This window comes from Haliotis cracherodii, unplaced genomic scaffold (assembly GCF_022045235.1).
Source record: "Haliotis cracherodii isolate W230 unplaced genomic scaffold, xgHalCrac1.p SCAF_39, whole genome shotgun sequence".
Taxonomy (NCBI): Eukaryota; Metazoa; Mollusca; class Gastropoda; order Lepetellida; family Haliotidae; genus Haliotis; species Haliotis cracherodii.
This window is the reverse complement of record NW_027266296.1, coordinates 997099-1012442: the sequence shown is the minus strand read 5'-3', so window position 1 is coordinate 1012442 and position 15344 is coordinate 997099. Positions and strand designations below refer to the sequence as shown.

Genomic DNA, 15344 nt, shown 5'->3' with positions numbered 1-15344 from the left:
CGTCACAATAAGCGTTGTGACGTCATAAAAGCTGCGCATTCGATTATAATTATATTTTTGCAGGGTTTAATCCACAGGTAACCCCGTAGAACGTATACACACCTATATATGTTATATGTATATAAAAGATATCCATATAAACCGATCTTTGTAACAACTAGTACCATCTTTCAACATCTTTCGGTATAATGCGACCTTGGATCGAACCCCCGACCTTCTGCGCTTCGGGCGGACGCTCTTCCACTAGACCACGGCGGGAGTCTGATGATTATAGAACGGAGATCAACGACAGAAAGAAAATTAAAAAAACCTGTGAACTCAGTATGTTCATTCTTTGAGTAAATATGTTTTTATCTTTAACGCATTTCCTTGAGAAAAATATCCCAACCAGTTCCTATTATATGTGTTTTGATAGAGACAACGTACCTCATGCGCACACCCTGTCCTGCAGTACCACAACCGGCCTTCAAAGTCAGCGACTCATTTTTAGATTTGAACTAGCTTTATAAATAGGTTCATTACAAACCAGAAACCAGGTTTTAGACAAGAATTATGTGCAAGAAGCTTATTTGTGCACTCCAGTAAATGCACTTCAAAGTCAGAAGGAATTGGACTTTTTGTCGCCTCTTCCTTGAACGCTTCAGAGTTGATACAGCAAGAAAATTACGATAATGCTCTTGGCACCAGGAGGATTACTTTCCATTGCCACGCCATACAAACACGGGATGGGGGCCAACTGAGCAGCCATTACGGCCTGAGTTTCCATGTTGGCCTCCAGGCTACAGATCATAATAGCTAGTATTCAATGGTCCGTTTTTAGAATCGTACCATTCAACCTATTTTACCCTTTTGGCGGACACCCGGTGTCGTCACCGATTTTCAATGATCCATGTATATTATGTTCAATGCTCTTTTGCCTTACGCCCAATGGAATCTGTGTCGGTGTTTGATCAGGGTTGGTTGTTGGCCTTTTTATATTTGCAAACAAAATATAACTACTCAACTTGTCATGATCACAGGTCTTTCTTTTCAGATGAACAATTGACTTGACTTAGAGTGCCGAGGGTTTGTGACTGGTGCCACGGCGGGGCAGGATGCGCTCACCTCTTCGCGAACTCCCAGTCTCATCTCTGTCACATGCTTATGATGTAGTCTGAATGGTCCGATGGAGTCTGGTTTTAGCAGATATTTCTCATTATTATGGTTTTGTCACATTACTAATTATAAAGAAAAATCACGTCTTATGCATGCATGCTGTCCGTAACGATATCATTTCTCTAATCACCCCCTGTGGTAGTGGAATTAATCAGGACAAAAAATGGTATTCCTATTTACATTTTTAGCTCGATCTCTTGCCTTGGGCGTGTACAATCTCTCCAAAAAAGATATTTCTTCTGTTGAAATAACATTCGATCGGTATCAGAGCGGAAAGCTGCCCGTGGGAAGGCGGGAGCAAATGGAAATGGAATAGACGCATTACCAACCCCCCACAGGTGACTGGAGCGGTTCTTTCTGATTACTGTCGTGTGCAACGTGGCTTGTTGTGGAGTGCATTCAAAGATTTATGTCTACCGAAGTGTTGCGACCTTGCTAATACTGAGTTAACAATCTTCGTCCGTAAGTGCAAAACATTACCACGACGAATTAATGCTAGCCAAGGGAATCAAAGACCTATATTTTTCTGAAGATTGTAGTGTCAGATGGCAAACGTTTTAACGCGACAATACACACATTTCTGTTAAACCTTCATGTAACATCAACCTGTCTACGTTGTGTAATAAGAAAATGATCTCACATCAGTTTACGAATTAACATGACGCTAATGGACCCCCAAAATATGGCGACGGGCCATGCATTTACTACATTGTATGACTTCTATCTTCAACACGCCGATTCCCAAAATGAAATGGGTGATGTCTTTGTATATATACCTAGAATATAAGCAACAGCGGCGTAAAACTTGACTCGGGTCACTTGCATCATATATGCTTGAACAATCAGTCTCTAAATGGTCGACTGTGAATATCTAAGAAGCTGCGTATTCGGATATATAAACCACACACCCATCATTGTCGTAATGTGTGGGCTGTGGCCTTTACAGGCACAAAGGTAGTGATGATAACATTGTTAGCATACACATTTACTGCTAGTTCCTTGACTTCAGTGACGGAATATGTAGGCGTACCGAGGGTGTAACCTGATACAATGTTTAATGTCATCAAAATGTAGATTGCGCGCCGATATCGGAGCTGTAATTTTAAAGGTTTCTCATACAATGTTGAATCCACTTCTGGCAAAAGTAGTGTCCCTACACGTCGCGAAAAGGGATATGTTTTTAATTCAGAGCGACATCTGGGCTAGATTGAATGGTAGTGCTGCTCTAGGGTTAACTCTTTGATCTACTTTCCCAACTAATCCCGTTATTTCACGAACTACGATTTCCTTAATGTCAATCAAACAGTAACGTCAGAATGAGTGTTTGTTCGGTCCCTCTTCTATATATAGTTTCACCATGTCCATAGGCCGAAGTGTTGCCCGTGCCACGTTACATCTTCACTTACTCACTCACCCACTTAGTGAGTGAGTGAGTGAGTTGGGTTTAACGCCGCCTTTAACAGTATTCCAGTTATATCGCGGCGTGTCAGCTTAATGTGGGAGGAAAGCCCGAAGTGATGCAGGTCTTAGACGTTTACCACTTCGGTGAAACCCACGAGCACGGGTATGTTGCTGACAAACCTAGAAACATAATCGGGGCGAACCGGGATTCGAACCCACAATCATAGGTTTCTGGCGTTCCCAAGGGACGCAACTCTGCACAGCGAATCGCGGCGCTTTAGACGACTGGGCCAACCGTGTCCCCTCACCCACTTAGGAACGTCTTTGGCTTTATCTGTCTTTCAAATATTGTCGCTTCAATCTCGTCATCCTCTTTGGTAACATTAGAATTAAGGTTTATGGATTGGCATTTATCCTAACCTTGCTTTCTATAAACCTTGTGTACACTGCAGTTAAGCGATCAGAGCCTGAGGTTATATCATGATTAAATTAATTGTCATCATCAACGATATTTCAGATCTTTCTCGAAATTCATAATTCATAATTTTAATTCAGGGAAAAAGTATAAAATCATGACTTCATTTTGCATGTCAATGTGAATAAACCCAATATTGATTGCACAAAGCCGTCCAGTTGTTGAAACAGCCATAAGACCACACAACGTTCATGGTATTCCAGAGTGTTGCAGGCAATGCCATGAAATAAACATGAATTCTACTGACGTCAGGAACAATCGACCATTGTCTGAAATAGAAAAGGACTGGGAGGATTCACAACGAGATAGGAAACTGGTAATGGCCTCTGCTAAGCATCGTATGCTTGACAAATGATACATGATATCAGCTGAGAACATTCTCAAGATCAAGTTCTTATTTCATGCACACAATAGCTTTCGGTTGAATTGGAAAGGTCGTTATGTTTCCAATACGTGAGATTATGTTTAAAAGAGTTTTGGCTTTTTTCGCATATTATTTATATACTAACATTTGCATCAATGAACGCCCGGGCATTCCAAGCAACAAAGATATTCTGGAAAGCATTTTTTTAAAAGGAATGTCATTTAATTTCCCACAAAACAGTCACTGAACACGCTATGAGCATTAGTGTAATGCAATATTGTAGTTGGTGCGGTTGCAAACGTGTACATGTGGGAGGAACTAGATGGCCTTTCTTGATTAATAAAACAGTTATAGTGATAGAAGCTATGCCCTTATACTAGTTTACATGTAGGACGCCCTTCTAGGACGTCATAGAACCTGCAGATTGTCTCAATCTAGATTAAGAAATCCAATGTCATTTCGTAGATGACGCCATTTTCACAATGACGTCACGAGGCTCAATTACACTAGAATTTTTTCGATGGAAAGACCTTATCATGTTATATACACAATGAAAGCACTGTAGGGAGAATGCAATGAAAGAGACACGAAAGCATATGACAGAACATCATTGTTTGATTACTGTAAATACATTTAGTATTTATGACTATGTTCATATCTGAGGAGGGGCGGTCGGGTAGTCTAGTGGTTAAAGCGTTCGCTCGTCAGGCTGAAGACCCGGTTTCGATTTCCGACGTGGGTACAATGTGTGAAGCCCATTTCTGGTGTCCCCCGCCGTGATATTGCTGGAATATTGCTAAAAGCGGTGTAAAACCATACTCACTCACTCACTCATATCTGAGGATACTACCGACATAGACGTGTGTGTAAAAAGTACTTTGTGGACCCTTTATCTTTTTTAAATAAATAATTGGTCAGTTGTTCAATTTGTGCTTGTGATGCATTTGAATTGCGATGTTAACTAAGGGAATTGTACCTCCTTTTCAGTGCTATTACTTTTGGATAGGCTGTAATTCTTAAGAGCGTGGTAGATGTCTCCCTGTAAATGATAACACAGTTTGAACACCCCGACAAAGTCATGTTTTCTTCTGATGACCACAGAGCGTGAACAATTTCTCTTCCATCCGTCACGGTGTCTTTGCCTAAATAAAACCCAAAAGTTGTTTGATTTACCAAACTGGTGAAACTTCGTGACAATATCCCCTCAAAAGAACTGTAATAATTCTGGTGGGTCCTTTTGCGAAGTCTGCCAGAGTAATGGAACGATTGTCGACGCAAAAATACCATTGCGGTCCACGAATTTACACATTAAGATGTACATTCAACATTGGTTGGGATCGTAATTGCAACCCGATAGTAGAGTTCATCTACAATCCTATTTCAACAGATGTCCCCGCAATCACATGTGGTCTTGGTCAATGCCATGAATTAACCTTAATTCCGCCCTTTTCTCTAGCAATGACGCACTAAAAATTGGATGAGCAGATTGATTTATGGACGCAAGTTGACGTTACTTCGACTTTGATTACGTCCGGAGTGACCACTAACAACATATGTGTAGAATACACAAGGTCAGGGAATGTCCAAACATGCTGGAGGCATTTATTTGTGTGTTCATTACACGACAAGATGACTGTGTTTGCCTTAGTTCAAATGCATCAACTTTCTGCCTTTAAGTCAACATGAAACACGTGACCTTTACTGACATCAAAGCCCCTGTTTCCAATTTTCATCCTCTTTGCGTTTCAGAACGTGATTAATAATCAAGCGAGGGTAAATGTTGTTTTTTTCCCCATCCTGTTCTCCTGAATCACCATGAGTGCTGAAGCGGTTTTTATTTCGCCATTTTAGTTAGACAGGCCTAACAATTCTAATACTTCTGTACAGTTTAAACTAATTGGTTTTTTAAACCACAAGGACCCAATCTCGTGTTTTTGTACGCGTCTGTAAGTAGTAAATATAGCAATATGTTTTAGGAATATATTTTTCTAAAGAATTATGATCACATTGAAAGCTGATTTAACTGATTTAAGCTACAATTACGTTCTGTTACACCAGCCGTGATATAACTGGAATAGTGTTCAAAGCTGCTATTAACAAAAGTCACTCACTCACCCTGTAAAACCATTTGTAACATGTTCGTCAAGCTAGTGTTTCGTGTTTAATTTGAGAGAGTGTTAAAAGCTAAATCACACTCGGACAAAGTAAACGTCCCTGTTTAGTTTCAAACACTACTGCTCAGTCATGGACAGTTAATGGTAGGTCTGCTCCAAAACACACATACTGTACGTGGAATTGTCCATAACACTTTCTCTACATGACCTTCCACAGTTGTGACATGACGTCACCGATACAATTCACATATGCAAACACACACCAGTTCATTTTACAATCCCCTTGAAATGGCATTACAAGTTTAAAGAGGAAACATCCGATACCTCGGTTTGTGCAACAATAACGGCATCGAACCAAGGTTGTTTCCTTGGCGACTGCCTCCTCACCACACTGGAAACTAACATGAATCTCTCTACACGTAACCATATATAGAGAGACACAACAGATTGGTAGTCTACTAAAGAGAGATTCTGCATTCCTACCTGCTGACAGCGAGATGGCAGACAAGCCGTACTGCTTGAGCTTGTCGAATGCCAAAATGGACGCCAGGTTCCCGGTGCCGAAACACATCATCATGTAGCCCACGATGAAGCAGCCAAACACGTCGGTACCATATTGCTGCAAAAATGGAAAACATAAACCGAATTAATTTCATGTTCACTCTGTATGTAGACATTAATGTCACATTTCACAAACATATGACAATGGGCACCTTGCACAGATGTCTCAACAGATTAACAAGTGACAGTGGATGACATTCATTGCGATTTTACTGGTTATATTTGATTCACAGCCTCTCCCAGTTCATCCAGGTGGTTCCGTATTCAGGCTTAGCGAATCCTGGTTACGAGTGAGTGAGTTTGGTCACGGCGTCACCACCTCAGCTTGATGTGGGAGAAGCCCGCAGTGATTCAGTGATGTCTTTACTGTTTACTTCTTTGGTAAAATATAAGCAACAAAAGCATTTCAATAATAATAATAATAATAATAATAATAATTTAAAATAATAATAATAATAATAATAATAATAATAATAATAATAGTAATAATAATAATAATAATATCTGTTTGCTGCTTAGGACCAGTCACTTCCAATTCGAAACCGTCAATGTGTGATTTTGCATCAAAATGTAAATATGAAATGTAGATTAAGCAATGAACTGAATGAGACTGTGTCAATGAATGCCCAGCTTTGGCACAAACACAGTATCTTTAGCGACATGATGGTGTAGCTCGATCATTTTTTTTACCGTCTTCGCCATGCTTGTGGTTTTGACACAGAGGTCCATCCACGGTACCACCCAGCATATGTTGAGGGCCAAAAACAGAGTCGATTGTACGATCTCGACTATATCATGAGCATGGGTTTATGAATCACTGTCAAATAGTGATGATACCAGGTGTTCGCGAAAATGTGAGCGTATCTTCCACCACCGGTGGCACCGGTCACAAACACATGCCAAGGCAAATCAATTGTTCCCTTGGAAAAACGCGGGAACACGTGGCACAGGTCAAAATAGGGAGTTGCATTTTCGTATAATTTCTCTCACTGAGGCGTCAAATTTGGAAATGCTCACCATGTGTTTACCATAAAACGTTTTGATCGCTTTACTGAGGCCTTGATTGTTGTAACCCTGATCAAACAACTGTTAAGCAAGAATCACATGACACTCTTAGAAATCTTGGTAGAAAGAGCATGCTCGATTGTACCTCACAAGTTGTGAAATGTAAACACGAAAGGCTGGCCATGGAGCTGCTGGAATATTGATCGACATAAAGGGAAGCTGACTACTGGAAAGTTGAAGTCATCCCTCTTTTTATACAGTCTGGTTGTGTTTTGTGGTCTCTCTGAATCTTTTTACAAGGATCTAAACATGAGACAGAAGATGCGGTTTCACTGGTCTCTATTATTTCTAGTTCAGGTGGGTAAATAAGTGAAAGGGACTTGGCTATCTGATGGGTATTGAACGATATTAGAACATCGATATATCTGGAGCTTTTCTTACACTTCTTGGCCAAATGTGGCCAATCGGAGCACACATTCCGATTATTCACATGCACGCAACCTACGAGCACGATTATAGATATGACACGCCTAGACATATATTCAGGAATCTATCATAGGTTTCTCGCATGCCTGAGGGACACTTCTCTGCACAGCTAATTGTGGCGCCTTTACCGTGCCACCCGCGCGCTCTCCCGGTTATTCCACTTTGTAGATACTGACGATTACAACCACCATCTTAAGGACAGGACCGTCTCTGTGGTCTTGTGGTAGAGCGTTCGCTCGGAGAGCGGAAGGTCCGGGGTTCGATCCCCGGCCGCGTCATACCAAAAGACGTTAAAAGATGGTACTTGTTGTTACCATGTCTGGCGCTCGGCATTAAGGAGCTAAAACAAGGACTGGTCGGCTCGGAGTCAGTATACTGTGTCTGAGTGGGGTATTCATGTTAAACTGCGGCATGGTATCTCAGTGTGCTAGCACTTTAAATCGGCATCAGTCCGGACTAGTACAAGCAGCCACACACACACGTGCTTGCACGTCGCTATATAATCGCAATAATCATGGACGCGACGTTAAACCCCATTTCACCTCACCTCTTTTAGGACTGGATTTCATGCCTAACGGGTCTTACAGTACTTAGTGATCCATTGGCATTTTTCTAATAAACACTTATTGATAATATGTGCTAAACTGAAGAACGAGGCCGGATAAGGGCCTTTTGGGACCACATATGAAATGTCAAATTCCACACTTATGACACCATCCTACTAATGTCATGAAATTATCAGACATGTGATTGGTGATAACCAGCCTTTTTCTCTTTCTTAAACAGGTTTGTCACTCCTGGTATGTCCAAAATACACAAGTATGTCTTAAACGAGAGACAAAAGACCAATTGGTTCCAACTTCAAGAGACTAACTACAGTAAACTACGTTTATAACGAACTGACGGATACAACAAACTGGTCTTTTTGGTCCTGGCCATTTGCTGTATATACGTTGCATATATGTTTATAACGCACTACGGTTATAACGAACTAAAATTAGCGGTCCCTTTGGGTTCGACATAACCGCAGCTTACTGTATGAGCAAGTCCGTGACATAAGATTATTCTTACTGTCTTTACCTATCTCCAAACAAAAGTCAGCTGAAATCAAGGACTTGCACATATTCAAACAATCCAAAAATGAAAACCTCCAAACTCAGCCTTTTCGACACACTTTTTTTTTACTTTACTTATGCATGTATTGCATGCTACCGGTAGGACAGGACATGCTTACCCTTTCCACGAACACCTGGTGTCATCACAGATTTTCACTGGTCCATTTATAGTTTTCACATCTACTATTTTCCCCTTTACGCCAAATGGAATCTTTTCGGGGGTGCATTGACGTTGTATGTTTGTAATAAGTCCCAAAACTTCATGTATTCAAATGAACAAAGTCTGGTTCTTATTCAGATGTGATAACTTCCATTAAAAAATCTAAAAGATTTGCTAATTTTGTAAATAATGCCCACATGGCCCCAAAAAGGACCATTATGCAACCTTGTCCATTGCGCTCGTTATATGATACTTAAAATTGCTTCTTTTGTAATTATGACCTATTATTGGTTCTTTAAAGGCAATATCCTAAAATAAAATTTTGCTTCATGATCGCTTTGACAAAGTCCGCCTTTATTAATAGCTACAAGGAAATGTCCTCTCGCGCCCATTCATGTATTAAATGTATTCTGATCACCACTGTTTTGATAGGCAATATCGTCACTATAAACCGCAAACATGACCGTCAATATAATGTGCAGAGGAAATGGGTCTTTCTTTTCGTTGTGGCGAATTGCTATCAAGAGATTATTACTATTATTAACCCTCCATGCTCTGGGGTGGCTTGAAATATCTCAGTAAAAGGACTCGAAATCTAATATTGATCCTGGCTTCAGATATCGACGACGTCGACACGTGGTGTTTTATGTGAAATTTTGACTGCAAGCCTCAGGTGAGATCGTGGTCATAGAAATGGTTAATGAAGCCTCAAAGTTGTTTTTGATTTTTTAAGGAAATATCAGGAAATGTGCATAACAAGCAACTGCTTTACTTTGTGCAAATGCATTACCCCTCATTTTGTGGTGAATCCTAGGCCCCACTGGGGTGTATTATCATAGCCTATACATGGCGACCTCAGTTTGTTAAATCTTGTGAAACTTAAGACATATTTGCTTACGGCTACGGCGAGATAGGGTTTTGGTACGATTTAAGTGGCTGCCATCTCCATACAAAAACACATAATGTCCCCAGAACCGTTGGGACATTATAGGACATTCTAGGGACGTTATGTTCGGAAGCGTAGTAGGGCCACGGTAAAGTTTTTGTTGTTGTCTAAGTATCTCCTACGTTGAACTTACTATCTCCTACGTAGGACTTACTATCTCCTACGTAGAAGATAATAAGTCCTACGTAAGAGCTACTAAGTCCTACGTAGGAGATACTAAGTCCTACGTAGAAGATACTAATCCCTACTTAGAAGATACTAAGTCCTACGTTGGAGATACTGAGACAAACACAATTTCACCGTGGCCCCACTACGCTTCCGTAGTTATGTGTTTCTGCATGGAGGTGGCAGCAATTCAGTGCTAAACAATGGGGTGTTTGAGATATGTCATGGTAATAGTTGAGATAAAAAGGTGCTGAACACACTTGAATTGTACATGGGGTTGTTTTTGTTTGTTGTTTAATGCAGCACTCAGCAACACGGTAGCTGTATGAAGGGAGCACATGTATCAGATGTGGTGTCTTCTTAGGCAAGTGACTTTGTTCGAAATGTGCCTCTGTTAATCCGGCTGTATATGGGTACCCGGTAGAATGAGATGGCAGTTAACCTCCTAGTGCCCCACGGGCAGCTTGTATTGTCTGCTCCCCAGGGAGCTGAGAATGATAAACGAGTGCACACTGACCCATTGACAGGGGTAATAAATGTTTGCGCTTTGAGCAGGTACATCCTGTGTATGGTGTCCAGTGCAATATAAGTATACACATCAAAATAAAACCGCCTAGACATGACCCATCTCACACATGATACAAGCAAATGCTGTGAATGAAGACGACGTCCCTCCTTTGTTGTGTTTTATTTAACATACAGATAATGTATTTTGCAGAACATTGTCGTTTGTTAGACATCTTATGTTATGCAAGGTATTTCGTATATCCTACACGTTATATAACATACATTTTGTCATATAACCCGTATATCAAATTATATACAATATGTAGCCTTTAATAGCGGACCACTCTCCATTTACGATATTTCCTATATTCAAGATAAAGTTTTAACATTTTATACACGATCTCTATCAAAATATATGTCAATCTGTATCCTATTACCCTTTCTCTATATGATATGATATTCAATACCTTTCCCATTTTTGATATTAGAACATGCCATACAATATATACCCTAGATGCCACATATGACATTCTAAACACTATCATTGCTCATTTCTGTGTATGACAATCTCTCTAAGATCTGTCCTTTATTTGAAACTTCACCATTCATATATAACCTTGTATTGTAACCTCTACTGGTATATTCACTATGTAAAAACCCATTGGGTTTCCGGGTTAAAATGGGTCAACAACCTATGTTTGGTTACGAAATGACTGGGGTGGTCAGATTCGGTGACTAGGTTGCTTATCCTAAATGCAGGGATCAGTTATCATGATGTCAGCCATTGGATTGTCTGGTCCAGACTCGATTATATACAGACCGCCTTCATACAGCGGCGTTAAATAAAAAGCAAAAACAACCCCATGTAAAATCCAAGAGTTTTCCGTACTTTTCATAACAACTCTTACCAGGACATGTCCATGGCAGATTTTTGTTCAAAATCGGAATGATGGTAACCAGATGGTACAACCTTTGCGAATATCTGACTAAGATATGAAAGGACATTCGTTGACATAATTAAGGTCTGGTCTCTTGGCATCTACCCTTGAAGCACAGCACTTACCTGTCACTTCCAGATTTAATTATCCTCTGGATGACAGACTTATGAATTGGTTATTGGAAAATTCCCGCCAATGTGAGATAGGAGCCTACGTTTGGAGGTACATTGATCCAGGAGGCTGCACAACCCTGATTAGTTATCACCTTAACGTTCTGAATCCTCTCAGCTGTAAGTCTCCGATTAATCTCATGTTCGGAGTCCTGGTAACAGTAATTTGTAATTGTACAGGAAAAGCATCATATCACCTTTCACACACAAGTCCAGATACCATTAAGAAAGTGGGACGTAACATCTTTCAAGCTTCAGACTTTGATCAAATGCCGTCCTGGCAATACTATTATATGTATCTATTCTAAGCCCAAGATTGATGACATGAATGATCTGATTTCATACTGAAAAGTCGTAGCTTATTATCAGAAGCTTATTGAGACCTTATTGCTTTTGAGCATTCACACTAGTACATGTACGTACATCACGAAAAGAAGAAACGGAACAAATTGGAAGCTTGACATAAAATAAAATATGTACAGAAGCGAGAGTACTTGTTATATTACAATGATAACACCGGATGCTATCGAAGTAAGTGATGAGGATGTCCTGCACTGGAAGCGAGAATACATGAATACAAATTTAGTACTCATGGGATTTGAAAAAAATGCTTCACTACTGCTCTCACATCTTCAGCTCAGTGCAAAGGTACAGTTAGTTCCGCAAGAGTATCGTTGTAGTTTCGCAAACCCTTCGTTGCACTGACGCATTGCACAAGAATCGTGATACGCAACAGGAGTTATCGGAGTACATTTACGGTACTGTTGCATCTGAGTAGTTAGGTATTGCAAAATATAATTGATGACATTCTGCAAAAGGAACGACAGTGGTGCCATGGCAAAAAACTCCTTATCCTTTCTATATATTTACAAATGGTACTGATGTATGTATCCATATACTAAACGCTTATGTAGGTGAATAGAATTATGTGAATATCACAGCTATGCAATGATACCATTTACGGTATGATCTGGTCGCTCAATCTGACTATGGCAAATGTACCATACAACAATCTTGTATGACTATTGGTTTACATTAAACTCATACAAAATAAGCCACACTAATCCCAAACTGGTTTCGGCAATTAGAAGGTATGTGTCGTGTCTCTAATCAGACAATGTCAACATGATAGACGCATCAGGGTCTTGTTAATGTCATCATGTTGTAACAATTATCACATTTCAATCCAATCCCACATGGGGCAGACATAGTAATTCAATTTGGTCTTGCAAATTGTATTGATAGCATAGTTATTTCAGTCAATCATGTGTACATAGCACGTCAACACCCCATCATCCCAGAACCTTCCCAACAGTCCCAAGGATATTTCTTGATGGCGTGATGGAGGAGGACAATCAGGAAACATTGATCGAAGCAATGGTCAAACACAACACAGTCAGGCCATGCTTGAAGGACTTGTTATTCACAGAGTTGAGTGTAGATGAAATATTATGACAGGAAATGAAGTTCGCAATATTTAAAGTAAGGTTACGCTTTTTCACTTATGAGACCACCATGATTTGATTATAACACATGCTTCCATCCTGGTATTGAGTGGTAGACACTGTGGTGACAGAACTGGGATAAGCGTGTGAGCATAATTATATACCTGATATATACAACTGTAGGTGTCCAACTCAATTGTAGTGGCTCTGCATAAAGGAAACAGGTGTGTGTGTGTTTGACCTACGGGATTCTTTTAGGCGTATGCATGTCTCTATCTGATTAACATATACATATTTCTGTTGTACATTTTTTCGTGTATGCGTGTTTATGGAGTGCATTATGCATTGTATGTTGAGGTGAGGTGATATGGGATTTAACGTCTTAAATCAAAATTCAAAATTATTACACTTACGTAGTGTGTGCCTGCTTGTACTTGACTGCTCTAATGCCACTTGCATAGCGCTATCCCACAGGGATACCATGCCGCAGTTTAACATGGATACCCCATTATATCGTCTATACCTGTTATACTGTTGTATTAAAGACGTGCACCAGGCAGGGTAACAAGTTCCATCTTTTAACTTCTGTTGGTATGATGTGGCCATGGGATCGAACCATCGACATTGCCTAAATTTTCCATCCCCAAATATCACAGTGATGTTATTTATGATGATGTCGAGTATTTCACGAACTGTTTTCTCAGTGAATTGTCCTGAGTATTTGACGACAGATATGTTCCTATTTGTATGGTCTCCATGTGGGTCAAGGAATGAACCTTTTCTTACGTTTGTGTGTGATAGTAGTGAACAAAGTTGAAAAATCAAATATGTTAACATAACTGATCTTTGATCTCCTCAAACTGCAAAAATGAAGCAAATCCTTTGAACCTCTGAGAATCCACATGCATTAATTAATTGTTTCAAATACATTCTTCGAATATAAAGAAAGTCCTTCATTGACTGTAGCAGGATTATGATTAATCTTTGCTACATGGATTTGGAGGTACATATGCTGGAGCCAGCAATATATATTTCTTTGTAAGGATTTTAGGGAACTTTGGAATCCAGGGCAAAAGAGGGATGGTTTGTCTTCAGGTTTGAGAGTAAATTCAAAAGTTGATAGTACTGAAGCGTGGTACTGGGACAAAATTCTTCCCCAGTTAACAAACTGGCCTTATACGAGGCATTATTTGATACATCACTTTCTTGATCAAATTCTTTGATCAAACAATTAATGTAGTGGTGCTTACATAGTGATGGTTGTGTGTTTCAGGCCTAGTCAGATGGAACAACTGCAAACAGTGTTACGTAGGGCAGCCAGACTTTGGGTGACAGCTGACAAGGAAGTACTGAGTACTGAGAAAGAGATCTACCAAAAGCGCCCACAGCCAGCATACTGGAATTTACTGTCATTATTTTATATGTCATTTATATCAAATTCCTTTATCAACAATTTAGGTGCACGGTTGCCCAGTCGCGATTCGCTATGCAGAGTTGCGCCCCTTGGGCACGCCAGAAACCTATGACTGTGGGTTCGAAGCCCGGTTGCCCCGATTATGTTTCTAGGTTTGTCAGCACCACACCCGTGCTCTTGATTTTCACCGAAGCGGTAAACATCTGAGACCTGCATCACTTCGGGCTTTCCTCCCACATTAAGCTGACATGCCGTGATTTAACTGGAATACTGTTAAAAGCGGCTTAAAAACCCAACTCACTCACTCACATTATCTCCAATTAATGTAGTTATGCTTTAGTGAACATCTCAGGTAATCTTGAGAAAACGAAGGCAGCAGTCGTTCTTTATCTGAAAATGCATTGGATAGTTGATGACCTCGAATGTGTGCTGCTTCGTGAACATTTGGTTGTAACATTGAACATCATCTGGAACTAGACACGCATGTCAAGGAACACTGTATCTTACACACATTTAACCCTTCCAAATAATCCATTTGAAAATTATGTTTAACTATTCTTCTTCATAGGTTAGATATCTTGGGATGAGATAGTGTTGTAAATATTGAGATACACGTTGAATGCAGATGTTGGTATGTAAACGTGTATTTTGAGCGAAAATGTCAACATATATCCCTTGTGTCTCCTTGACTGTAATCGATCTGTAATTCTCTTTATTAATTTATTTTCCATACCAGATGCTAAATATCCCAAGAAATACTATAACATGCTCTACAGTCAGGTAAATTATGTTGGGGTAAATTGGATTTCTAAAGCAAAATATTTGCTCTTTAGATTCGGGTTTGGTTATGAAAAAGATGCTCAAATTTACATGTAATCTTTAAATGAGCTCTTAATGTTGAGTCGATTCTGTAAATTTGAACA

The 15344-nt window shown here is 39.9% G+C and overlaps 1 protein-coding gene across 1 annotated transcript in view; it reads right to left on the bottom strand.

Annotated features, from left to right (window-relative positions):
- The window catches only part of LOC139478130 (protein unc-93 homolog A-like), a 126480-nt gene that overhangs the window by 80522 nt on the left and 30614 nt on the right, over positions 1-15344 (bottom strand). Inside the window, exon 3 of the mRNA XM_071260455.1 lies at positions 5993-6128. Within this exon, the coding sequence (XP_071116556.1) occupies positions 5993-6128 (136 nt within the window). The remainder of the gene's footprint in view (positions 1-5992; positions 6129-15344) is intronic.